General features: G+C 38.9%; 1 protein-coding gene across 50 annotated transcripts in view; it reads right to left on the bottom strand.

The window, feature by feature from the left end:
• NEB (nebulin) overlaps positions 1–27843 on the bottom strand; it is a 216065-nt gene that overhangs the window by 130621 nt on the left and 57601 nt on the right. For all 50 annotated transcript variants that reach the window (XM_084998589.1, XM_084998593.1, XM_084998592.1 and 47 more), the window contains exons 37-55: positions 26492–26803; positions 25326–25532; positions 22972–23076; positions 21338–21445; positions 20196–20507; positions 19044–19250; positions 18463–18567; positions 18136–18243; positions 17152–17463; positions 15814–16020; positions 13391–13495; positions 12289–12396; positions 10494–10805; positions 10164–10370; positions 9457–9561; positions 8364–8471; positions 5193–5504; positions 4793–4996; positions 843–947 (exon numbers count right to left, since the gene is read on the bottom strand). In XM_084998589.1, coding sequence (XP_084854715.1) covers positions 843–947; positions 4793–4996; positions 5193–5504; positions 8364–8471; positions 9457–9561; positions 10164–10370; positions 10494–10805; positions 12289–12396; positions 13391–13495; positions 15814–16020; positions 17152–17463; positions 18136–18243; positions 18463–18567; positions 19044–19250; positions 20196–20507; positions 21338–21445; positions 22972–23076; positions 25326–25532; positions 26492–26803 — 3549 coding nt within the window. The remainder of the gene's footprint in view (positions 1–842; positions 948–4792; positions 4997–5192; positions 5505–8363; positions 8472–9456; positions 9562–10163; positions 10371–10493; positions 10806–12288; positions 12397–13390; positions 13496–15813; positions 16021–17151; positions 17464–18135; positions 18244–18462; positions 18568–19043; positions 19251–20195; positions 20508–21337; positions 21446–22971; positions 23077–25325; positions 25533–26491; positions 26804–27843) is intronic.

Here is a 27843-nt window from a genome sequence, read left to right as displayed (position 1 = left end):
ATCACGCCTAATGGGATATCTCTTCCATGTAGCTAACACATTGTGAAATAGAGTTTATCTCACAGTATAAGGCCATCCAAAGTAGTATCTACATTTATAGGTAAGAAACAAAGTTCTTCATAATTTTTAAAATGTAAGATTTTTTTGAGTAAAGTTTAAATATTGAATTAAAAAAGCTTAAGTCATATCATTTATTTCTTCAGATTTGTACAGAATTAACTAATTGAGACTGTAATTCAATGTGCTTTATTCAGAAACTAGATTGTTTATAAGTACCTACTGATCTTGGACTTGTTTTCATGTTTTAGTACTTTGTGGCATTACTCCAGTACATTATTTAAGCTGAGGTCTTTGTATTAGGGTCTAGAATTTGTCTTTAAAATGTTTAACTTTTACATTTATACATTTCAAGAAATTATGCTTTGATGACAATAAAAATAAAAAAGAAATTATCCTGCATGGGTTTTTATGCTCACTCATTCAAATTTTATTAAATTTCATGACTATCAGGCACCATACCAGCTAAGCACTGCACATCAACAGGAATTGTCTCTGCCTCCAAAGAGTTTCTATCCACATAGGGAGGAGCTATACAAACCATTACCTTGCGATATGTGTAATAACAGACTACAAGGAACAGAGGGCACATCCTTCCAACTCTGACTTGGGAGTACCAATTATTTTGATGTTCAAGCTAAAAGCCACTGAATGGGGATCTAAGTCACATGTAGTTTGTTAATTCAAATGATTCAAGTATTCAAAATAACTTCCCAATAAATTCACTGCTTTAGAAGCAATTAAAATGAGCTTTCTGAAAACACAGGCTCAATGTGGAAACTTACATCACTTGAATTGATTAAATTTGCTTTAGCCAGAATAATGTCAGGTGTATCAGGCATGATGTGGACTTGAGTCTTGTCCTTATCCCAAGCTTCTCTATAAAGTCTCTAAAATGAGAAATAAGAGATTTTCAGTGGTGGTGTTAGATTAGGGAGTGACATAATTCACTTTAAACATTATTACTTAAATTGATCTAAATTAAGAATTATAACTAGTAGCATAATCAGTTAATAAGTTATTTCTTGACTTCTCTGAGACATAATTACCTTACAAAATATAGGTTATAGATTACCTTTTCAAAGTTATAGATAACCATGCCTGTAAGAAATCAACTTAATTAAAGCCTTCGCCAAAATTATCCAATGGAATAATAGTTTTATGCCTGTTGGATTGTAAAAGTCTCCCTCAGTGTTTAATTGGGAGACAGCTTTATCTTCTAAAAAGATGATATATTCGAGGTATATCTAGAAATTAGGGAGTCTCATATCCTATGTGGTTTATTATATAGTTATACCTCATAATCATTTGGGGGAATTAGGATTCCCTCAAAGGATTTTACATGAGAATTTATCACAATCTTTTGTGTGTCCCAGAGTCATCCTCAGACTTTCTTCAAGAGACCCACAAAGGGGAGTTCCCGTCGTGGTGCAGTGGTTAACGAATCCAACTAGGAACCATGAGCTTGCGGGTTCAATCCCTGGCCTTGCTCAGTGGGTTGACGATCCAGAGTCTCGGATCCTGCATTGCTGTGGCGTAGGCCAGTGGCTATAGCTCTGATTAGACCCCTAGCCTGGGAACATCCATATGCCACAGGAGCGGCCCTAAAAAGGCAAAAGGTCAAAAAAAAAAAAAAAAGAGAGAGAGACGACAAAGGGACCCAAACAAAAATCTCATTGATTTCCTCAAACTAGGGGGTGAAATTAATGTTTGCATTGTCAGAGAATCTCCCTACAAGATACTTATCAATTACAAAGAATAAAATAATAGCTAGACAGTGGAGAAAACTGATGACACCATTTTAACCAAGTAATTATAGTTAAAATTATCATTAATGGGACAGATTATTATCACGTGCCAGCTGATACAATGTGTGGAAGACAAAACATGTGCTACCCTGCTAAAAATACAAAACCTGAATGAGGAAACACTTGACAAACCCAAATTTAGGAAGGTTCCACAAAACAACTGGCCTGTGCACTTCACAAACGTAAGGACTTGGAAGACAAAGAAGTAAGGAACCAGCTCAGGTTAAAGGAAAAAAAGACATGACAAATTCAATGAGTGGTCTTGGATTGGATCCTGGATCAGAAAATATTTTTTACTTTATAGAGAATACTTGTGGTAAAATGGAGCAAATTCTGAGGCTAGTATTATTTTAACACTACTGGTTTTGATCATTGCACTGTGGTTATACGAGAGAATGTTCTTGTTTTCAGGAACTACACACTGAAGTATTTAGGGGCAGACTGGTGACAGGAAGCGACTTACACACACACACGGGAAAGAGAAAGGGGGGGAACAATCAAGAAAAAAGGCAAATGTGGCAAAAGCTAACAACTGGGAAGTCTGGGTGAAGAGAGAGATATATACATATGTATATACACATATGTAAATTATCTGCACTATTTTCAACTTTTTCTGTATGCCTGAAATTATTTGAATATAAAAAATTTTAAAGTCGCATTGGATCCTTGGACCTGTCAATTTCCCTTTGAGGTGTGCCACATGGGATGCGTGGGGTTGGCATATTTCTCCTTCCTAAACGTGCTCACAATGGTCCGTATAACCTAGAGAAGCTGATTAAGACCTTCAGGATTACGGCAAAGCAAGGCTGGTGAATTTCCATATGCATTTATCCTGGTTTTATACTAAATTTTCTGATTAAGAAAGATCAGATTTTCTCAACCTCAGGACTACTGGCATTGCATACTGGATGACTCTTTGTTGTTGGGGAGCTGTCCTGCATATTCTGGGATGTTTAGCAGCATCCTTGTTTTCTATCCACCACTAGATGCCAGTAGAAGGTCTCCGGGTGTTGCCAGATGTCCCCTGTGGGACTAAACTGTCCCTAGTTGAGAACCACTAAGTTGGACCATTTCTTTGATGGCATGTGTCACTTTCATCCCATGGAAAACAGAGAAAAACGCTAATATTTGTTTATACTAAGATAGATGTATTGGTCTCTTCAGAAGGAGAGATGTGGCTCAGTGATTAAAGAACTCGACTAGTATCCATGAAGACATGGGTTCAATCCCTGGCCTTGTTAAATGGGTTAAGGATCTGGCGTTGCCGTGAGCTGTGGTGTAGGTCACAGACGCGGCTTGGATCTGGCATTGCCGTGGTTGTGGTGAAGGCCTGCAGCTACAGCTACAATTCGACCCCTAGCCTGGGAACCTCTATATGCCGAAGGTGCAGCCCAAAAAGACAAAAGAAAAAAAAAAAAAAAAAAGAAGAAGGAGAGACAGCAGCTCCAGGACTTTGGTGGCCCTCTCCTGAGGCCTGAGGCCTGTAACTAGGGCACATTGTTGGGGAGGTCTGTCCTGAGAAATCGATGTTAACAAGTTTCATGATCCAGGGTTTTTCGCTTGGCCACCGTATGAGTTCAGAGCTTTGTAAACAACCCTGTTTCATGGAGAGGCAAGAAACTTTGATCCTAAAGGGGGAAATATTTTGCATAAATTTGCTGCTTCACTAGTCGGCCTGTTAGATTCAAATTTCTATCATAAAAAGAAAAAAATAGACACATTAACATTCATAATTAGATTGACAGGTCAGTATTTACTATAAATTTGGGATATCAACATTGCAAGAAGTCTAGGAAGGGTTGATCGCTTACTATATGCTGGTTATGGGCCTATGTATATCATATTAAAACTAATGGAGTTTCCATCACAGCTCAGGGGGTTGAGGACCAACTTTGTCTCTCTGAGGATGTGAGTTCAATCCCTGGCCTCACTCAGTGGGTTAGGGATCTGGCATTTCCCTAAGCTGCAGCATAGGTTGCAGATGTGGCTCAGATCTGGTGCTGCCACGGTTGTGGTATAGGCTGGCAGCTGCGGCTCCAATTGGATTTCTACCCCAGGAACTTCCATATGCCATAGGTGTGGCCATAAAAAGAAAAATAACTTAATATATGTGTATATGACACATGCAATAAATATACCAAAATATATAGCATGTTATATATACTTAGATGCTTCTGCTATCCAAATATTTTTTTTGTTTTCCCACTGTACAGCAAGGGGATCAATATTATTATACATCTATTTAAACTTTCTTATCAGTCCAGAATCTCAGTGCACATAATTTAACTTTCTGTAATTTTCAGGGTTATGTTTCTGAGTGGTGATAAATAATCTTTCCTTTCTCTTCAGAGAATTACTCTGCATATTTATCTTACATGTATTTCATTCAGTAAGTACTTACTGAACACCTATTACATGCTATATACTGGTGTCAGTGCTGGAGAAGGAAATAAGTAGGAGACAGGAAAAAAATATATGTATGCATATAGTTATCAATCTTGATTCAGCTAAATGAAATGCATTAAAATCACTTGGGAGAAAATATACTCTTTATAACATTTCCACTATTCCTGTACAAGTTACTCAGAATATCTGCCTTATAGACATTCTATCCCAACAAAATTTGGGTCTTTAATGCACTCAAGTTTCAAAGAAAAAGATATGGTCAATAGTTTTATCATTACACTTTGGATAAATAAATAAGCAAGCAAGCTTTGAATGACAAAAATTGATACTAAAATTTTATACCATCCATTGTAGATGATTGAGCATTCAAATGAAGCAACTAAATATAAGACATTATGCTGTGCTGGGCTATGCTGTGTGATGTGATGCCATGTTATTCTATTAAATTATTAAGCAAGTACTACTGAGCACCTATCAGACATCAGGTGCTAGAATTTCTTTATTTCCAAAGAGTTACTCACATCACTCCTATTCTTGGCATTTGTCTTTGCCAGAACTATGTCCATGGCATCAGGAATGCTGGTGAACTTGTTTCTGTCTGGAGGCTGGCGATATTTCTTCTCACTGATGATTTCTGAAGCCCTCTTGTTCTTTTCTGCTTCCAAAGAACCCAGGGGACTCCATCCGATTCCTCTCAGCCACTCAAGGTCAGATTTATACAAATTCTGTGAAAATACAAAGAAACCATCAAAAGCCTATCCTTATCTGGACCCTCAATGCAAGCAATTCTATGCATTACAGATGGATTTTTTGATATTCAATAATAATTTATCTTTCTAGTATCTGTTTTTCTATAACTAAATGACTACTCATATAAGACATGAAGTAATATATAAACTATGAGATTTAGTAGAAACTGACCTCACTCTGTAGTTCATAAGACCTTTTAGCTTGAATAACATCATTCTGGTCAGGCAGACATGTCCATTGGTGCAGGTAGTTCTTATAGTCCACATCACTGACCAAAGCCTGGCATTTTTTGGCCAGTACCACTCCCAACATGTCCACTGGGCTGGTGAACTTGGTTTTCCACTTCTCAAAGTCCTTCTTGTATTCTCTTTCACTCTGCATTTTAGCTACATTCATTGACAACACAAGCTTTGGATCATCTTGTAGATTCCGGAATCCAATATGGTGCCCAAGTTGCTTGCGGTAGCCTTGTTTATATTTAAACTGGAATCAGAGGAAACAGTTCTCTTTTTAACATAAACACAGGTAAAGTTAAACTCAGTTTGCTTTGTTTGCATGCTTGTTTTCCAAAACTGAAATGAGAATAAGTATGTCTATGTTAACTTAGAAATATAAAAACTTAAGAGCAGGCTAGCAAAAAAAAAAAAAAAAAAAAAAAAAAAAGCAATGGGGCTGAGAATCAGGACAGGTTATGATGAGAAATTAAATCCAATTAGAGGCAGGAATATTTGCTGGAATGTGCTAGACATCATATATGCCAACTCTAGTGTAGTGTATGATAAAGCTCCTGTGATATCCTTTATGATGGAAAAGTATGGTTGCACAGCAGAAGAAAAAAAAGGTAAGATTCAGACTTGATGAACAGAGCTAATCTTGTAGATTAATTTATTAAGCAACAGGGTTTTTTTTTTAGTGGTTTGCCATGTAGTTATGTCGTATGAACTTGTCCGTTTCAGGATCCATATCTTCATGCACACAAAAACAGTTAAATATGTCAGACTAGAAAGAAAATTACACAAGATCTCAACATATTGCCAAGATGAGTCAAAATGAACTACATAAATTTAAGAAAATAATAGTGAAATCCAGTATTTAGATTCAGTTGGGAAAAACCCACACTCGTACTGGATGACAAAACAGCAGAGATAATAATAATGATAGGAATAATAGCATTAACTTGATACTGGATGCTGAACACGCATTATACTTAACAAAAGTAGGTTCTACTCTTTCTTGACGTTCGGCTTCATGGTCATGTATATTAAAAATATTCAGCAGTTTAAAGGGACCATAAGCTCAAAATAGGCTGATAAAATTTTTATAAAAAATGAGATTTTTGTAAAAGATTTTTTCAGGGCACAAGTAAAAACAAATAAAAAGCTCCTTTACTCAGCCTGACTTGAAACAGGAAAACAACAATGAATTTTGAGGTATTCTATTTTGAGAGGAGTTTTGAAAAAATAGAATAAATTACAAGTGGGATGATCAGAAGATTAAAGGATTTATAAAGCTAAAACCAAAGGAGAGTAAGTAAACTTGAAATGCTTGAAGGGATATCAAGTGGAAGAGCAAATACACTACTTTGTGGTGTTCTGGAATACAGACCGAGGGCTGATCAGTAACATGTTTTAAGCAAAATAAGGAAAGATACATTGATAATCAGAGATGATCCAACAAGGAAATGACCTGCCCAAAAGTACACCAAAATTCTTATATCTGTAAGTACCCAGAGATCTGTTGGAATGGAGAAAAGGTAGGATGTTGAGTGGGAGATTGGATTAAATAACATTTGTTATCTTCTAACTCTAAATCCTATTTTAACTTAATATTAAATTAAGTACTCATTATAGATAGCTCTAATTTCCTTAAATTGTATAAAGGCAAGAACCATTTGAAACTGAGAGGAGATATAATCTCTACAATGGTGGTAAACTCATTTACAGGTAATTTAATTTTAGGGTAAGATTTCTAAAGGTTCTAACAAATTCACACAAAAAGAAATTAGGTACCATCAAGATTTCTAAAGGTTCTAACAAATTCACACAAAAAGAAATTAGGTACCATCAAATGTGCTGTTAGCAAAGTATTGAAGCAATTTCTTTATTTCCTAGACTATTTTTACCTCATGGGGAACATATGACACTAACTGAAAATGAGTTTATTTTCTGGGGACCATTCAAGAATCACCAATACTTCAGGTTCATCATCACATTGACTCATTTTAATGAGGTATTGACCTACAAGCTGGAGAGTATGTAATACCATGTCATCTAATTAATTTCCCAACACTCCTGGAGTGCCACAGATGAACTGAAATAGAATCTTCCCTTATATTCTTAGAATTTATCGTCAGATTCTGTCTTTAGATACTCTTTCTTTCCAAATCAAATCCTTGTTTTAAGTTTCTGATTAAGAGGTTGTGCTTCCCGGAGTTTGCACTGTGGCGCAATGGGTTAAAGATCCAACATTGCTGCAGCTGTGGTGTAGGTGGCAGCTGTGGCTCAGATTTTATCCCTGGCCTGGGAACTTCCATATGCCATGGGTGTGGCCGAAAAGGGGAAAGAAGACAGAAAAAAGTACTTCCTTATGAAATTCTGTTGTGGTTATTATTATTATTTTTTTAATAATTAAGGTTCTCTGAATTTTTTGTGGTTAGTTTTGAGGGGGATTAGAAAAATGATATGTTTTTGTATTTGCAGAATATCTAAGTCAAATATTTAAAGAAATTTAATTAATCAATAGGAATTATATCTGATTTATTCACCACATTTACTACCCTTTCTAGTCGTAAGTAGAAGTTGCCTTGAAGAGCAAATATCCTTGTAACTTTTGACTAGATATCCAGGGGAAAATTAAGTCCTCTGTATCTTAAACCTAAATTCCTGTAACTTCCTTTATTTTCTATGCCCTGAGCTAATAATTTATTATAATTGTGTAAATACAAGGATGGGCTAAATAAACTTTAAATATGCTCAAAGAAAAATCTATTAACATCAGGTTGTTGAGGTTATTTATTATCTGGCACTTTGAATTTGTTTAAGTAGAAAATGGGAAAACTACTTGCACGCAAGCAGGGAAAATAGAAATCTCTGGTTCTTTCACAAGGTCTAGAAACATAACAGCTCAGTGTCATGAATCTTGTAGGTCCTCTGGCTTAGTCTCTACTTAGGAAGCTCCTTTTTGATATTCAATCAGTGAGAAAGAAGCATGAATTTGGGATAAGGGACTAGGGTAGGAGAAGATGAAGGGGGTGGTTTTACACTACCTGTAAAAGTCATTACCAGCATTAAGGCAATGGATTCAGACAGCAGTACATCCTGGTAGAGGTCAAACTATACTTACATCACTAGCATTGTCTCTTGAAACTTTGGCCAACTGTACAGAAATGGCATCAACTGGGAGATCATAGCCTTTCTTCAAAGCTTCTTCCCATCCAAGTTTATAGAGTTTCTGAAAATTAAAGAAATTATTTAACATTATTCAATGTATATTAAAACCCCAATAGATTATTAAATAAAAGTTTACCTAAAGAGTAGACATCAGATTCCAACAAAATCTACCTTATGGCTAAAGATACAGATAAAAATGAAACAAACAAAAAAAAAGCACTGACTTAGCATCACATGATCTGGCTTCAGGTTTTTTTTGCAGGGGGGGGGGTCTCTGAGACCCCCTCCTCTGCCCACCCTGTAGTATAATTGAGCATGGCCTTTTCTGTTCAGACACAATATGGTCATACCATATATCTCAGGTATCTTTCCCCTGCAGCTAAGTACAGTCTAGGCTCATTATTGTGAACACAGATGTTAAAGTAATTGATTTAAGGGGAAAAAAAAGTCCAGTTACAAAATTTTAATTAGCTAAATGAAAAAAGTAATAGATAATGAAACACCTTTTTGTCAGGTGCAGTAAGTGAGTTAAATTTTCTGAATCAAATTCATTGAATTTGTTAACACTGGACAATAATAAAAATAGCTGAAGGTCATCCAGTGCTTACGATGTGTCAGGCACTATGCTCAGAGCTTTGCATAGAGTTTCTCATTTGGTTCTCACAGCAATTCAGTGTCAAAGGCACTTTTATGGGCCCAATTTTAGGAATGAGGAAGCATTATTATACAACTCATAAATGGTAAAAACCAATGTTCATATCCAGTCTATTTGGTGCAATTTTTTCTTTCAACAACTATTTGTTGATTTTTCTACCCTGTACCAAGCATAGTGAGTGCTTTGGTAACAAAACAGGCACAGTGTCTACTCCATGGAACATGTAATCGCAGACAAAGCTCTTGCTTTAAACCACCATATTTTGCAACATCCCTATGCTAACCAGTTGGAATCATTCATTTCCAACACTTCAGCATTCACATCAATTATATACCATGGCATCATTTAATACATTTAATCACTTTCAAGCAAAATTGTTATGTGAGTTTACCTGACTGAACAGTGTTTGATTTTGCTTGGCTTGTAAAATATCTGGTGTATCTGGCATCACATGAATCTTGGTTTTATCTTTGTTCCAATCAGCGGTGTATAAGTACTAGAAAGTTAAAAAAAAAGACATTTGAAATTTGAATAACTTTTTAGGACAAACAGGAAAGAAAAATGTATAATAGTATTTGAATGCACTCAATTTGAATTAGATTAAATTAATTTAGTAATTAAAGAAGTATGTGATTCAGAAAAGACATCAAAAACAAACTCAGTTTTTTTTTTTTTTTTCCAATTTTTAGGGCTATACCCATGACATATGGAAGTTCCCAGACTAGGGGTCAAATTGGAGCTACAGCTGCCGGCCTACACGACAGCCACAGCAACACCTGACCCACTGAGTGAGGACAGGGATCAAACCCACATCCTCATGGTTCCTAGTCAGGTTCATTACTGCTGAGCCACAATGGGAACTACCACAAACTTGGATTTTAAAAAGTAATTTAAAGGAATCAATAATTTCTAACTCAATTAGAAGGACAAGGGAAATAAAAATAAGAGGTAGGCAGCAGAAGAAAATGGTGGAGGGCCTTGGTACTATCTGCCACTGCAGAGACGTGGTGGGCTCAAATTAAACTTTCCCAGCAAGAGCCAGAGTCTGCAAGCCCTGCCCTTCTAGGAGCTGTAAGGAAGCACTGCTGTCCTGTCTACCTTGTTCATGGTATGCGCATTCTGCTTAGCAAGAACCATGTCCATGGAGTCATTCAGCTTCTGAAACTGGAAGTTGCTAGGGTGTTGACGGTATTTCTGATCACTGGCATATTCAGTTGCTTTCTTGGCCTTCTCCACTTCCAGGGAACCAGCTGGACTCCAACCAAGCCCTTTGTAACATTCGTTGTAGTCCTGCTTATATTCATTCTATAAAGAGAAGAAGCACCTCTGCTTTACCTTATCAATTCAAACACAAAAATGTGCCATAGAAGACTATAACTTCCCTTCTTATGCTGGGAATGCAACCATCACCCAGAAAGAGAGCCTTACATCACTCTGTATGTGATTCATATTCTTGGACAGCTGGATGTTCATGGCATCAGGAAGGAGGATGTACTTGTGAATCAGGTGCTTGTAGTTGGTGTTGGTGATGTTGGCTTGGGCATCCCTGGCGGCCGTGACACTGAGCATGTCAGCAGGGGTATGGTAGCTGGTCTTGGTCTTCTCATAGCTTTTCTTATACTCCCGATCAGATTGCATCTTAGCCACTTGCATGGAATGGACTAATTTGGGATCATCCTCAAGACTTCGGAAGCCAACCATCTTCCCCCTCTCCTTTTCATAACTGTGTTTGTATTTATACTGTGAAGAAAATTTGAATATTTATTCAGGGCAATTCCCTTGACCAGAAATCATCCTTGTGTCAATATCCTATATTTTATAAAAAGTGAGACACGTAGAGAATTCTACAGTTCCCATTTATTTGTGCAACCTGATACAGCTATATCTTGAGAGGTAGACAGCAAATTATTGTTACACACCTCATTTTACAGATGAGTAAGCTGAGACCCAGACAGATGAGTGACTTGCTAAGGTCATTAAGGACTAGAACCCAGATCTTGTGATGATATAGCACACTGACTTACATACACTATTGTTAAAGAGAATTTTAGTTGGTAATAAGAGTATGGCAAACGGGAGAAAAAAGGCAGACCATTCTAAGCAGTTTGAAGCTGCCCTGAGAAATCACCCAGCCAGGCTTTCACTGATGAGAATAGGCTCAGTGATGAGACACACAGTAGAATTTTAGGTTAGCATTTTATTTGTGGAGCTCTTTTTCTTTGAAGACTCTCTATACTGATATAACGGGGGAGACATTTTACTCCTTATCTTCAATGGCCCTCCATAGTGGGGAGGTTCTGATACATACAAAGCTCCTTATTCTGCCTATCTCTTGTAAGTTTGCTTGTGCAACTTAGGGGTTAAGAACTGGGAGGACCAAATTTTCCAGCACAGTAGAAGGAGAAGAACTTGGAGTTCTCAGAACAATGTGGGAGTAGGAAGGGTAGGTAGGAAAGATGAAGAGCAGAGATGGAAGAGGAAAGAGAGAGTATTCCTGGGGGGCAGCTAAGTGCTCTGAATGTGCTCCTCCCATCACCCCCAAATCATAAAATGCTCACTGTGAGTGGATTTCTTGTGGAAACAACCAAATGAAAGAATTGAGTTTCATATAGGTGATGCGTCATGGCAGTGGTGTGTTAGCACACCAGCTCTCTTGGGGAGACAAGCCCCAGTTTGTAGTGTTTGACAATTTCTGTGATATAAATGTTCCTACCTTGGCTGATACCAACCTACCAACTATTTAAAAACAGTTTATTATTTAATAATTAGCCATCATGAACACAAAAGATCAAGGTCCCTAGCACACCCCTTCATGAGACATATTGATAGGAAGACAGAGCCTAAGAGGCAGGAGGCAAGAACACAAGTCTTCCATTAGGGAAGCTTAGTGAAGGGATTTGGATTTCTATAAGCCATAAACCTGCTCTTGGAGTTCAAGGTAAATTCAGCCAGATCTCATGAGTCAGAGAGCTGACACCCAGGTTGTCATGACTCACCATGTGGTTGACATTCTGTTGTTGTTGGTAGTGGTTGTTTTTCCCCAGAAATACCAGAGAGAACACAAGAGCAAGGCTAAGAAGCATGCACAGAACAGAATGGGGCTTTCTTAACAGCCAAGCTTTTTGTCTCATATATTATCCATTCGGTGTTTCTAGAACTTGGCACTTATTATTTTGGTAGATTGGAAGCCTCCACCCAGGTGACCAAGTTCCCTCAGACTTACATCACTTGCAATATCTCTCGAGGCCTTGGCAGCTTGGATAGAAATTGCATCAGTTCTGAGATCATAGCCTTTCTTTTTAGACTCTTCCAAAGAAAGTTTGTAGAGTTTCTGCAAAGGAAGGCAAAAGAAATAGTTTTTTCTAAATAGGAAAGTCTGGATTTATTTTAAAAGAATAAATTGGCAGCACAGCATCTTTTTTTTTTTTTTTTTTAAATCTCTCAGCAGAATGCTTCATTGGTGGTTTAATGTTCTCACAAGTAATATAAATGTGTTTGAAAATAAAATCTATTACAAATTAAAGTATCTTCAAGAAACCACCAGAAAAAAATAAAAGGTACTGGTCTCTATCAGGTCGTAAATACACTTTTTTAAAATATGAGAGCCCAGTAGATACCTGCATTTTGTCAAGTAAGACTTGAAAGAAGCCTACAAAATAGCCACATTCTTACATCAAAAGACTTCACTGTTTTGCAGCTGACACTTTTATTTATATAATTGTGTGGATTCTACAATCCAAAAAGAAGTCTGCAATCCCAAATTCCTGTGTAATCAAACTAACAAAAAAACAAAACAAAACTGATAGGATTTGAGGGTTTCCTAACAACTGGTTAGGATGAGAAAGGATGTGAAATAAGACACCTATGCATTTTCTGACAGTAAGTGCTGCACTTTCCTTATGGGGCTTGACCTAAGTCCTTCAAAATGTTCATCTTCCCATTCCATTTAATTTTTCCCAAGATTCCCTCTTTGGGACCATCTCAAAAAGCTGGTGGAGAAACTAAAGAAAGCCCTGGGATTCACTCTTCCTTTTTCTCTGATCCTGGGCTCTCAGCTCTTTTCTTAAATTCTCTTAGTTTAGTAAGAAGTACCCACCCTTAGAACAAAGTCTGACTAACTGTTCTTCAAATTCCTAACTTCTGGGCCCAAGTCCCATCTACAGGCCTACTCTCACTCTTAGCAAAGCAATATTAGAAAGACAAAGATTCTCATTTGTGGATTCCCACTCTTATTTTCAAAACATTCATTATTATCATAGAGACATTAATTTTTTTTACTGCTTCAATAGGTGGGAAAGAAAAATGACATTGGAGGGATTACTTACATCACTCATGTTAACTGCATTTGCCTTTGCCAGAATAATCTGCGGGATATCAGGCATGATGTGGACTTTGGTCTTGTCAGCCTCCCATGCTTGTTTGTAGAGATGCTGGAAAGTTAAAAAGGAAAAGAAAAAAACCAGGGGAAGTCAGTATTTAAAAATTTTTAAAAAGTCATTTAGTACGTATATATTACTGTACAAAAATATTAATATTTTCTGTATTTTTTTAGCTAGCTCTTATTTTTCTTAAATTTAAAGAAAAAAAAAGGTGCTCTTTTAAACAAGACAATGAAGAGGATTAAGATGGAAAGTAAAACATCCTGTCTTCCTATTTTACAGCCTGGATATAGTGTCTCCATCCTAAAATTTTCTATGCATATTAAAGTTGACATATAGTCCTTTTTCAGTAAAAATAAGGTCAATGTATAATGTTCTACATCCTGCTTTTTTTTTCTTTTCTTTTTAGGGCTGCACCTGTGGCATGTGGAAGTTGGGGTTGAAGCCAGGGGTTCAGTTGGAGCTGCAGCTGCCAGCCTATGCCACAGCCACAGCAACGCCAGATCTGAGCCGCAACTGTGACTTATGCTACAGCTCACGGCAATGCTGGATCCTTAACTCATTGAGTGGGGCCAGGGATCTAACCTGTGTCCTGCCCCTCCCTCATAGATAGCAGTCGGATTCTTAACCTGATGAGCCACAACAGGAACTCCCACATCTTCCTTTTTAATATTATAGGTTAGACATCTCTTAGTCTTTTTAAAGTAATTTACTTCATTCATTTAAAGAACTGTGTAATATTCCACAAAGAAGTGTAACCTGATTGATTTAAGCAGCTCTCCACTGATAGACGTTTAATTGCTTTCGGTTTCTTCTACTATAAGCAACAATGCCATGATCTTTGTGGTGGGCCTGGAGATGCACCCCCCCAGACACACATTCACGGAAGGACTTATTGCCCCAACCATTGGCAGACAGCCTCCAAACTGTCACCTGCTTCAGGATTTTGCTGCCTCACTCAAGAACACACTCTTCCCTGGTAGCCATCCAGTGACTCATCAAAGTGGGGGTATAAAGGCTTGGCCATTCCACCCAACACAGGACACTTCTGGCAGGTCATACACACTCAAGAGCCCTCTATAGCACTGGCCTAGGCTTTGTAGGGTCAGCATCACAGTGGGACCCCTCCTGCCAGGCTTCCTTCCCACAGGTACTAACCCCTGAAAAATGCCCTGTACCCCCAATTCCATCTCAGCATCTCCTTTTGGAGACCCTAACCTGCAAAAAAAAGTTGGTAAGGAATTCCTGTTGTGGTGCATCAGATACAAATCCAGTTAGGAACCATGAGGTTGCAGGTTCGATCTCCAGCCTTGCAGGGGGTGTGAGCTGCGGTGTAGGTTGCAGGTGCAACTTGGATCATTTTCTGCAACTGTTTCATGCAGCTGCTGGCCCATACCACAGTTCAAGTTATTTTCCCCCTTTTTGGCTAATCAATGGCATTTCTGATTGTGACCCATACAATATAACCAATACTGCTACAATGATTTTATTATTTGAAACTTAAAAACAGATGTCCAAGAGTGATGTGCTTGTTGGCCTTGAAATCAATTTATATCTAAAATTGCAAAAATACAGTTGTGCTTTTCTAAAGACTGGAACCATTAATGATCTAAGGGACTGCTAGTAGAAAGCAATTGCTCTCAGGATTGCCCAGAGAAGGTTCTGGCTCAGAATGCTGCTATAGCCATGAAACCAAAGAGTTTTCTTTTATTTCATCAAAAGAGCAAGGAAGCAGGTGCAGGCAGCAACACTAGGCTGTTATCAGCCCTACAATCTACTGCCTCAGCATCATAAACTTCTAACTTAACTTTGCCTTAGACAAATGGGACTCATTTTCAAGTTTTGCATTAAAAGAAGATCCCATATTTATTTTGTTATGTTTGTTGGGCAGGGTGGTCCATTGAACACTGGGGGTGGGGGCACTTAGACTCATTTTATCTTTTTCCTTTTTTTTTTTTGTAACTTACAAGACCCTTTAGAAGGTGGAAGAAACATTTATGATGATGCCTTATAAAACTATTAAAACCTGAAGATGAAATGTAAGATATGCCTGGCTTCCTTCCATCCTTTCTTTCTTGCTTTGTCTTTTTAGGGCCACACCCTCAGCATATGAAGGTTCCCAGGCTAGGGGTTGAGTTGGAGCTATACCTGCTGGCCTACGCCAGAGCCACAGCAATGTTATCCAAGCCTTGTCTGCAACCTACACCACAGCTCACAGCAATGCCAGATCCTTAACCCATTGAGCGAGGCCAGGGATTGAACCCAGGACCTCATGGATCCTAGCCAGGCTCGTTAACTGCTGAGCCACAACAGGAACTCCATGGCTTCTTTCTGATGCGTACAAAACACAACATTTTTGAAGGACTTACCTCATTCATAATTTTTGCATTATTCTTGGCCAAAACCATGTTCATTGAGTCCATTAAGGTGGAGTACTTCAAAGTGTCTGGGTGTTGGCGGTACTTCTTTTCACTTATAATCTCCATGGCTTTCTTATTTTTCTCAGCTTCCAGGGAGCCCAGAGGGAGCCATCCAATGCCCTTCATGAAGTCAGCATAGTCGGCTTTGTACTGATTCTGCAAAAGAAATTCGAGGGTGAGAAGAAACCAAACCTTCCAAGAACCATAAGCAAGTATTTAATATTCCCTAAGTTCTACTTCAATTTTCATACAATAGTATATTCAACTTCAACTACTTTTTTAACTTCAACTATTTTTACTCCTAATTTTTTTTTTTTTTTTTTACATTTCCTTGCATGGGAAATTTAAAACAAGCATTAATACCTTTGTGGTTTGTTTCTCTCAATACCTTCATAAAGAAAAAGTGCTAAGAAACATCAAATAGATCAATCTACCATTTATCTATTATCTTGAGAAAGGTGACCATGAGCAACTAACATTCTTACAAAAATCCCCCAAGTCCCCATGGTTACCAGGTGACTTAGGGGGACCCCATTTCTCTCTTTTGCCACTGTTACAGCTTCTTCAAATATGCCAGAAACCTCACTGGTACTTTGCACAGATTTCACTTTTCCCCCTCAGCTCTGACACCCTCTACAATTATGGTTGCTTTCACACGGGCACTGATGTAGCTCCTCACAATTAACAAGCAATTAATAGCTCAGCTCTACATTTCCAAAGAGAAATATAGGCTTGGCATGGCCAGTCTTTGGTTCATAATTTAAGTTCACTTCCCCCAGCCACCAAATGGCCTCTATAGTTGAATTTTTGGTTTCCTACTCTCTAACCTTCCTTGCAATCATTCTAATAGCTGCTTCAAAGCAGCCATCACCTCCTCACTAGTTCATCTGTAAGACCGGCAATTACAAAGTTGGAAATGAAAGCTGGCTGGGAGCGAGGGGCAGTGGCTATCAAGCTATCTGACCTTCTGCTTTACCTCTTACTCCTTCATCAGGAACATTTTACCTTCCTGACTCTCTCTGCTAGATAGATTTCCTTCGACACAGTCTTTGCGAAACCAAATTTCATTTGCTATTGCTGAATCTAACATCCACTGATTCTCACAACAATTATAGTTAGGACTCCTCCCTTCTGTGTTAAAATACTAATTCAATCTAAGATAAAACATGAAATGCCTCATTGGGAAATTAAATATGAATTTCTTTCACAATTTTCAAAATGTTATTACTTATTCATGGTTTGCTTATTATTTGAAGAAAATGCTCTGCAAATGTGGCTGTCACGTACGTCGCTTTGAAGCTGCATCATATTTTTGGCCAATTCAAAGCTCATGGCATCAGGAAGCATGTTGTAGGTATGGATCACGTTCCTATAGTTGGCATTAGTGGCCACTTCCTGCGACTTCTTGGCCGCCACCACGCTGAGCATGTCCACCGGGGTGTGGAAGGACGTCTTGGACTTCTCATACGCCTTCTTGTACTCACGGTCTGACTGCATTTTGGCCACTTGCATAAAGTGCACCAACTTGGGGTCGTCCTCTAGACTCCGGAAGCCAATGTGTTTCCCTTTGGCTTGTTCATAGGCTTGCTTGTACTTGTACTGGGGATAGAAAAGAAACATGGGGATGAAGACAGGGAAGGAAAAAGAACAAAACATAATTCACCAGGTGGCATTAGCGTTGTCATGGGTGTAGGGTTTTGAGCTACTCTAAACTTAAAAGAGAGGACTCGTTGAGGGGATGGGGACAGAGAGCAAAATCTTTTTACTTCAGATTTCTTGCCAGATATGAGTCCCCAGACGGCTGGGGTGGGGAGTGGTAGAAATGATCTCAGAGTGTATCAAAGTGATGTGTAAATAAGTTGCTTAGGGTGATTTAGAAAGCAGCTTTTGCCACTCAGCTGTGTAACCAGAAGAAAAGGCCACTGGCATGATTTCTCACGGTGCATCTTTAGTTGGTTCAGGAAAGAGCTTGGGAGTGGATCTTCTGGGGAAAATGTATAGATTGTACCCCTACATTTGCTTAGAAATACCCATAAGCAATTTAAGCACTTTTAAAGCAACTTATTTTAATAAGACCCTGTTACTTTTTACATTAAATAATGAACAAATCATTAGAAGGTCCTGGACTGGCTGAAGGGAGGTGTCTTGCGTGTTACCCGAAGGTCTCCCCAGTACTGAACAGAGCTGCCTGCAGCTCCTGCATACACACAAGCTTGGCTCATTTGCCCTTTTCTCCATTTGGACTAAACAAGGTCTAGTGGAAGCACTTACATCACTGGCAATGTCTCGGGAGGCTCTTGCAGCCTTTATTGAGATGGCATCAGGCCTCAGGTCATAGCCTTTCTTTTTCTCCTCTTCCCAGCCAGCTTTGTACAGTTTCTAAATAAAGTAGGAAAACACCAGCATCTTGTTATTCGGGTTAGAATGGGGATCCTGATTTTAAAGTAGCTGGCGTGTGAAAGACAGGTATTGCACAAATATTAGGTCCCTTCAGTCTCCCCCCCATTTTTGTTGCCGTTGCTGTTAGTCTACTCACATCGCTCATGGTCCCTTCAGTCTCCCCCCCATTTTTGTTGCTGTTGCTGTTAGTCTACTCACATCGCTCAGGGTGATCTGGTTTACTCTGGAGAGTAAGATGTCTGGGGTGTCAGGCATGACGTGAATGGTGGTCTTGTCCTTGTTCCACTTTTCAGTGTAGAGCCGCTGCAACAAGAAAGGCAGGCATGTGAGCGTAGAGCCAGGGAAAACTGTGATGGGCTCTCATGAGGAAGAGACGCACATATCCATGGAGAAGAGGTTAAATCTGATATTGGAAAATGGATGAAAGAGCAAGACGATGGGCTGGTGAGACTAGACGCATGATTTGAAAACTCATCAAATATGGGAGCCCTCTTCCGCTGAAGCAACAAATGCCATCTCATCCCACCCAACCAACACTACAGGAAGTTGTGTGGTTCTATCACACACACAGCAGGGTGCTGACAGAGAGCCTGGGATCAGAACAAGTCAGAGCTCTCTCTACACAATGAAAGTTATAAACTGCCCCCTCCCAGGACCACCAGCACCACGAGCATCAGAAAGATGAAAACGCTGATCGATGTCATGGTGGCACCACTAGGTTCAGTGGACTGTGTGCACTGTGAGGATTCTCAGACTGAGGCCAGCAGGTAAGTTCCTACCTTGTCCATAATCAGTTTGTTACTTTTGTTAAGTGCTTGTTCCATTGTGTCCATGGCGTACGTGAACTTCAGCTTCTCAGGGTGCTGGCGATATTTCTTCTCACTAAGAATCTCCCCTGCCTTCTTTGCCTTCTCCACCTCCAGCGACTCCATTGGAATCCAGCCAATCCCTTTCATCCAGTTGGTGAAGTCAGATTTGTACAGGTTCTTTACAACAAAAAAGGAAATTTTCATTTCACAAAGAGTTAGGGCTCAACCACACAGTATATGGAGTTTTGTGGTTCTGTCACACACCCAGCATGGTGTTGGCAAACAGCCTGGGGTCAGACTGGTTTTTTGGCCAGATGATTTGCTCAGTTTCAAAAAGAAAAAAAAAAAAAAAAAAAAAAAAAAAAGCATGGGGCATGGGGGCGGGGATACAATCTACTTTTTATTCCTTACCATCTTTTGGAAAAAATTAATTATAAGGGAGTTCCCATTGTGGCACAGCGGAATCCAATCCAACTGGTAACCGTGAGGTTGCAGGTTTGATCCCTGGCCTTGCTCAGTGGGTTAAGGATCGGCATTACCACAGGCTGTGGTATAGGCTGCAGACACAGCTCAGATCCTGTGTTGTTGTGACTGTGATGTAGGCGGCAGCTATAGTTCCAATTCAGTCCCTAGCCTGCGAAACACCATATGCCGTAGGTTCGGCCCCCCCTAAAAAAAATTAATTATAAAATGATTGTATTCATGGTGGTTTTGAACAGAAAATCCTGACCTAATAATTACTTCAAAAATGCAATTTTCTTGGGGTAAAAGTTAACATAATTTTGCACTGGAAAGGCTATTATATATCACCATTTGGACCTTTTGTCTTTCTCCCAGAACATATCATATATTGAGTCTAACATCCAAAGTTCAAATATATATATATATGTTTATTTATTTATTTAAGATATACATATATATATATACACATACATATATATATATAGAATTTCAAATAAGTGAAATCCTAAAACTCCAAATTTTGGAAAAGATCCCTAGTTAGAGAAGGTCCAACCAGGTTTCAGAAGGAGTAAGTGGAATTGCTGATTTCTGGTTCTTCCCTCCCACCAGCTAGAAATGGAGAACTACTTCTAAAGCAACAGTCTGCTGACTACCACATACATCACTCTGAATCTGCATGGCGTTCCTGGAGTGCTCCACGTTCAAGGCATCAGGCAGCAGGGTGTAGTGGTGGAAGGGCTGCTTGTAGTTGGTGTTGGTGGCAACTTCCTGAGATTTCTTGGCCGCCGTCACACTCAACATATCCAAGGGTGTGTGATACCTGGTCTTGCTGGCTTCATAGCCCTTTTTGTACTCACGATCTGACTGTATTTTGGCGACATTCATGTAGTGAACCAGTTTAGGATCATCCTGAAGACTGCGAAATCCGACTTGCTTGCCTTTGGCTTTCTCATAGGCCTCCTTGTATTTGAACTATATAAGAAAGAAGGGCAGACAGAAGTTTGATTGGGTAGATTGTAGGAAATACTAAAGTGTTAAATGGAATTTATATCCCAAACTAAATAATACCCAAATTCAGTCTGAATCTAAGTAACATCTAAGTTTTTTAGTATTTTTAAATAAACATCTAGCAAAATATTTCCAATGAATAGTCTTGAGATCTGCTCTGGGGATAATTAAGAATGGAATAAACTGTAGTTTATAGCTAGATTATTCACAAGTAGATTCTTTAAATATGCCCAAAATTTCCTAAAAAGTTGATTAAGGATTTGGTATACATATATATATTTTGTTTGTTTGTTTTTGTCTTTTTCAGGGCAGCACCTGTGGCATATAGAGGTTCCCAGGCTAGGGGTCTAATTGGAGCTGTAGCCACCGTCCTACGCCAGAGCCACAGCAACTTGGGATCTGAGCAGCGTCTACACCACAGCTCACGGCAATGCCAGATCCCCAACCCACTGAGCAAGGCCAGGAATCGAACCCGCAACCTCATGGTTCCTAGTCGGATTCATTAACCACTGAGCCACGACAGGAACTCTGGTGTATATATTTTTTATTATCTAGTGAGAATTCCAAGTACTTCATAGTTTATAAAAAGAATTCTCTTCTTTGTATCAACTGCATTGACTTTTAAAATATTTTAAAGTGAAGCCATTTAAAAAAATCATTGGTGCATAAGATATTAGGAAATATTTTCATGTTACAATTTTTAGTTGCTTCCTAATATAGCTCATATAACCTCATATACCATATAAAGATTTTAAAAATATAAAGAGAGTTTACTGCTTTCAAATGAGACTTACATCACTGGCAATATTCCTTGAACTTTTTGCAGCAACAATTGGAATGGCATCTGGTGTCAAATCATAGCCCTTAGCAAGAGTTTTCTTCCAATCTGCTTTATAATGAGCCTTGAAAAAAGGAAAAGTTATTTTACTATTTGACAAAATTAAAAGAGGAATGGAAAAGGATGCCAAAAATTTTCTTATAAAACATGTCAAAATACATCCCTTTCTATTAAAAGAATCTAGAGTTAGGGCTCTTAGTGCATCTTTTAGGAATCTACTAGATTCTTTTTCTTAAAAAACTCTCAGTAGTAAACTGTATGCAAGGTAAGTTCTTAACTGCTATAGATATATGTATGTTTGCATAAAAAAGTAATGGAAAGGTATTGCGTTGAATTTGGGACAGCAGAAGATTTTAATTTTTCATAATTTTATATATTTTCCAATTTTTCTATAAGTATATTATGCTTTTATTTTCTTATATTTTTTATAGTGAAGCATTTTAAATTTACAGAAAGATGTGGATACTAAAATTAAAAATTCAGATGTAGTATAACCCAACCTTTAATTAATCTTAATGCTTAAATATCATTTATAAAAGCAGGAAAAAATTTTAATAATCCAAAAGCATAGAAATGAGTACTAAAAATGTTTATTTGGAGATAAAAGAGAACCTAAAATGTTAGGAAGAAGGACTAAGTCATCTTTTAAGAAGTGAACAATTTTATCCAGTTCTGATTATGTCTTTAACTTAGAATTTACCAACTTGCTTTATTTACCAATTCTTACAATAAAAATTCATAAGAGTAAGTTTAAACATCGCCACCAACTATGTATCTAGATGATTTGAGAGACATGCTAGTCACATGTAAAGAAGAGTTTCCAAAGAAAATTACAGCGAACTTTTTTTTTAGAAGTTTAACATATAACTGACACAAAAGTTAAAGAAATAGCAATACTTATCCCTACTACAGACTATGTACTCCTGCATTTTCTACTCTTGTCTGTCCCATTTTGTTTCACTTTTTAAAAAATGAAACACAACCTACTAGATTGATTTTATAACCCACTAACAGGTCACAGCCCACAGTTGAGAAAAGTTTGCAGTAAGCAAAATGTATGGTAGCCTCTAGTCTCATATTCTATAAGGATCCAATATGGAGATTGTTGTTTCTTAAATTAGTCCTCATACATGGAGGGCAAGGCGAGAGTGAAGAAAGAAGCTGATCACTCCAGCTTGGTAGATGGCAGGTTTACTGAACAAGGGAACTTACACAGGTGACTTATCACAAGACGAGTAGATCTCTGCATCAGTCCACCAAAATCTTACTAGTTTATTTGGGCCTTAAATGGGTTCAGCTGGAGTGGTCTCAAAACCACATTACTCTCTCAAGGCTGTGTCCTTGAAAATGGCTCCCACTTGGGGAACAGTGGGCAGAACATACATTCCAAGAACTGGGGGTAGGGGTGAGGAGCCTCTGCTTGCACAGGTCCAGCTCAAGGGTCACTCAGTAGTCACGTCCTCCAACAGAGACTCAAAGGGTCCACACTCAGCTTGCTCCCCCTAAAATTCCCAGGGCTAGAGTTACACAGAACTAGAAGGGCGAAGCCCATGTAAGCAATCCTTCACTGGCACCAAGCCAAATACTCACATCACTCATGTTGATGGCATTGACCTTGGCTTGAATAAACTGTGGCACGTCAGGGTCCATAGTGTACTTGTGCTTCAGTTTCTCTCCTTCCACCTTATAGTTCAACTAAAAACAAAGGAGGGAGCATGCAAATCATATTAGCTGACACAACCTAAGTTTCATCATGTACCTACTCCTTTAAAAAGGAAGGCTATTTGAGTTCCTGCTGTGGCACAGTGGGTTAGGAATCCAACTACAGGAGTTCCCATTGTGGCTCAGCAGAAACGAATCTGACTAGTATACATGAGGACACAGGTTCGATCCTTGCTCAGTGGGATAAGATCCAGTGTTCCTGTATACCGTGGTGTTGGTCACAGATGTAGCTCGGATCTGGCATTGCTGTGGCTGTGGCCTAGGCCGGCAGCTACAGCTCCTATTTGACCCCTAGCCTGGGAACCTCCATATGCTGCAGGTGTGGTCCTAAAAAACAAACAAACAAGCAAAAAGAACCCAACTGCAGAGTCTGGGGTCATTGCTGAGGCATGGGTTCAATCCCTGGGCCAGCAGATTAAAGGATCTGGCATTGCTGCAGGTGTAGCATAGGTCACAGCTGCAGCTCGAATCCAATCCCTAGCCCAGGAATTTCCATATGCTGTGGGTATAAGCGTAAATTTTTTAAAAAAGGCTATCATTTGTGTTTTTCCATTTACAAGGCAAATAGCTACACTACCACACAGAGGGAGTGTTGTCAGACCCATTCATTCCCTTATTCTACCAGTATTTTGTTGGACAGCACTGTGGGTCAATAGGCAGCATAGTAGGTTCTGTGTTTAAAGTGGTTTAAAAAAAAATGCACCCCCATCCTCTGGAGCTTATAGTCCAATAGAGGGGACAGAAAAGAAGCATGTGAACTGTAAGACTGAGCTAGAATTTGTGATGTGTTGTAAATAAAGTAACTTTAGCAAGAAACAAGGCAGGTTACCAAAGCCTCTCTAAAATGGTAAGAGGAGGGATCCAGGCAGGGGAAGAGCATTTGGGGTCCTGGGTCTGGAAAGGGTGTGGCCATCTTGAGAGACTGAAGGGCACAGTCTGGAATGTGCAGAGAAGGTCCTAGGAGGTTTAGATAGGACAGGGAGCAGGACCACAGAGCTGAGGGCCTTTTCAACCATGTTAACAAGTTCAGATTTTGAGTCCAAGAAGTGACTAAGGGGGTTTAAGTGTAAGAGGGACATGACTTGATTTACATGTTAAGACCATCTTTTTGGTTGTTCCATGTGGCCCCAGGTACAGAGTCCAGACAACAGATTATTGCAATTGTCCTCAAGAAAGATTTGGAAGCCAGAATTAGGGTTTGTGGCAACTGAAAGACAGAGAAGTGCTCCAACAGGACCGCTGAGAGGTGGGGGAGGCTAACTCAGCAGAGGTGTTGGATGTGAAGGTTCACACAGAGAGGTGTCAAGGGTGACTGCCAGGTTTCCAGCTTGAGTAACAAGGTAGATGTTGATGGTGCTTATTGGAACAAGAAGACTTAGTACAGTGAGTGTAGGGTTTTCCTAGCTAACTAGAAAAATGCAGTAAGAAGTGACACCTCGGTCAGTACAAAAGAATCCACACCATTTAGTACCATCAATATAGAAGTAATCTTGAAACATCTTTAGTACTGTGAGACTGGCCTGAGAAGTAAAATCCACAGATAATTCTTAAATCTGAGCCAGACTGCATGCCCTATCTTTGAATATCTGGGGCTGAAAACACAAGAAATCTTCTCATCATTGTTTTTTATTTACTGCTCTCTTCCTGGTAGAGGTCTCTTAAGAGAACTCTGAAGTTATCAAATGACCTGAAGCACTGAGCATTGTAATTAGCTTCTGACTAAGAAAAAAGGGTCCAGATAGACCTGGGCTATGAAGGGAGCCTCCCATGACTCTGAAAATGAATTGCTTCACTCCTCCCCAGAGGCCTCTTTCGGAACATCGGAACATTGCAAAGGGATTAGGACATTATGCTTTTTCCTCATTTGGCTAGGTAGAACTCTTGCAACTCAGAGAAATAAATATCTGTTTGCAGCTCAGACAAGGTCATGGATGATCACTGTAATAGTTTTATTTCATATGTATAATGTGGGGGGTCTGCTAATGAATAACACATACTCTCTACATTTGCAAAATAAAGCAAACTTAGAACATCTTCCCACTCCTCTCCCCTCCCTGTTCTAAGTTCCAAGTTGCTTCAAAAGTACAATCTTTTGAACATACATCTGAAAGCAGCTGATCTGCTACAAAAATGTGCCCTCATGAACTGAATTAAGAAGGACGGTGGAGTAGCTGGTCACGAGGTTATTCATGGACAAAATTGTTTAGAGGAAAACCACTTACATCACTTAGCTGCTTTGTGTTGTGCTGAGCCAAAACCATGCCCATGGAGTCAGGCACACTTGTGAACTTGATAGTGTCAGGGTGCTGGCGGTACTTTCTCTCATTTAATGCATCACCTGCTTTCTTGACCTTTTCAACCTCCAGAGAACCGAGAGGGATCCATCCAATGCCCTTGAAGAAGTGGTTGTACTCATCTTTATATACATTCTGTAAAAGAGTAATCTCAGATGAGGAGATATCCTACAGCACACTCCAGGGATGTTTCTGCAATCTCTATCCAGGGGGAACGAAGAGCAACCTTTCAGCATACTTGTGTCTATACTGGAGCTTTTGGCTAAGTCTGTCACAGAGCTCCTTACTCAGAATTTGGTCATAAGAAAAAGCAGTTCTGTTGTTAGTGTGCATTATTCATTGTAGGAGAGAATCTAGGCCACATTTTTCCATGGGGGCTGCTAAAAAGAATGTGTCTCTTTTGACAATAAATTGGGCTTTCCTTTTGATTTCACTGAAATCTCCATAACTATTGAATTTCACCCACACTATCCACTTAGGCTCCTTCATCTCAGTTGGAGACATTTTCATCCAGCAAAACTAAATGAACACCATTTCATCCCTTTACCAAGGACAATTCTTACAGAAGTCTGGCTCCTGCAGCAAGCAGTAAGTGCTCTGAATATTAAACACTCTCCCCGCTCTCCATGAGTCATGCTGCAATCACAAAGCCTCCCTGGTTCATTTTAGATGACTCGTTACATAGATTTACATGCATGAGAATGTGACCTTGAGTTAAAAAAAGAAAAAAAAAATCTTTCTTGAATTCAGAAAGAATAGAGAATGCTCCTATTTTGCATTATACCACTGTTGCCGAAAGCCCACCAGGAGCAACCATGTCCTCTTATTGAAAACCAAGGGTGCTTAAGTACTTAGTGGATTATGCCTTTGTATTTGATCCATCAGTTAATAAAGACAACATCAATGATTATGATAGGAGCACAGAAAGCTAGTAAAACATGCCTTGTCTAACACAACTTCGTTAGTCTCTCAGTGATGATTTTAAAGTGCATTTTTAAAATATCTTATTGTATTGCAAAGTCCACTAAAATAGGAAGAAATGATCACTCCTTCAGTCCCAACATCCTTGGGTTTGTTATGTTATACATACTCACATCACTCTGAATTTGATTCACATTCCTGGTATGCTCAAGACTCAGGGCATCAGGTAGGTATGTGTAATGATGTATTGGCTGCTTGTAGTTGACGTTGGTTGCAACATCCTGGGCCATCTTTGCGGCTGTAATGCTAACCATGTCCCCAGGGGTATGGTAGCTGGTTTTGGTGTTTTCATAGTTCTTCTTGTATTCACGATCAGACTGTAACTTTGCCACATTCATGTAGTGGACCAGCTTGGGATCATCCTGGAGGCTTCTAAAACCCACATGCTTTCCCTTTGCCTTCTCATAAGCTTCTTTGTATTTATACTGTGGAGGTAGAATTTGGTTAGCAAAGTCCAAGGCATTGAGAATATTAGGTCCAGCGATTATATTCATGTACAGAATATAATTTCAGAATATTGACTTTCTGAAAGATTGTACATGAAAAGTAATACACGTGCCCCACTCCCAACTCCAGAAAGTTCAGAGCGAAAAAATTTATTTCCAATACTGCTGGGTTACAAATGGGTATCAGGACAAACTCAGGACTAGTTTCTTTTCTTTGTTATGAATGCTATAGATGATAGATGTAGAACTTTATATAAAACCAAGTGAGTTTTTACACCTAATATAAACATGACACATTCCAAAATATAAAACCAATATCGCTTAGTTTTCCAGGGATGTGAATTTTCCTAATCCATTATGTTACTTTACATCTTAGAATACTAGAAATACTTCCATTTTCTATTCTGATTGCCCAGTGATATGCACACAACAGGTACAAAAGAAACTCTCAAGAATTCTACATGCAAGATGTTAACACTTGGATCTCTTTGGGGTTGGAGATGGAAAATACTACTGTTTATTGTCTCAGATTGACCTAATATGGTTACAACAAAAACTCCCTTCTTTTTAAGTAGCATCAACTTGGATGCTGTGTAGGCAGGTAGCCAGGCTTTCCCCCAAGCCCATTTCTCAGTAGCTACTCTCCAAGCTCACTGCTGAAGAAGTTGCAGGTGAATTAAGGAGCTATATAATAAGGACAGGAACCACAGAGAGTTTTCCATCATTAAAAGCCAAACTGCAAAGGCTCTGCTGTCCAAGGTCACTGTTGAAATTGGCAATGGGGTGTAGATTGAGCTCTGCAGTAGCTAATAGATCAAAACCTCAAGTTTTAAGTAAGAGAATTTAAGTCCACCCAAACCTGAAGACACTCTGCTCCTGCCATTTAAGCACTGATTTACAAAGAAGAGTTTAATGGGTGAAAGGATTATCAAGTAATTTCTAGGCATGTGAGAAAAAGTTCCATTTCCTAGAAAGAAAATAACAGTGTCATATTTTATTTATTTATTTTTTTTTCTTCT

Source organism: Sus scrofa, chromosome 15 (assembly GCF_054392235.1).
Source record: "Sus scrofa isolate SSC_HxYL_T2T_F1_AM1 chromosome 15, Sscrofa_HxYL_maternal_Yorkshire_Landrace_v2.0, whole genome shotgun sequence".
In the NCBI taxonomy this organism is placed as follows: domain Eukaryota; kingdom Metazoa; phylum Chordata; class Mammalia; order Artiodactyla; family Suidae; genus Sus; species Sus scrofa.
The sequence above is the reverse complement of the archived record's forward strand: the minus strand, read 5'-3'. Positions and strand labels throughout refer to the sequence as shown.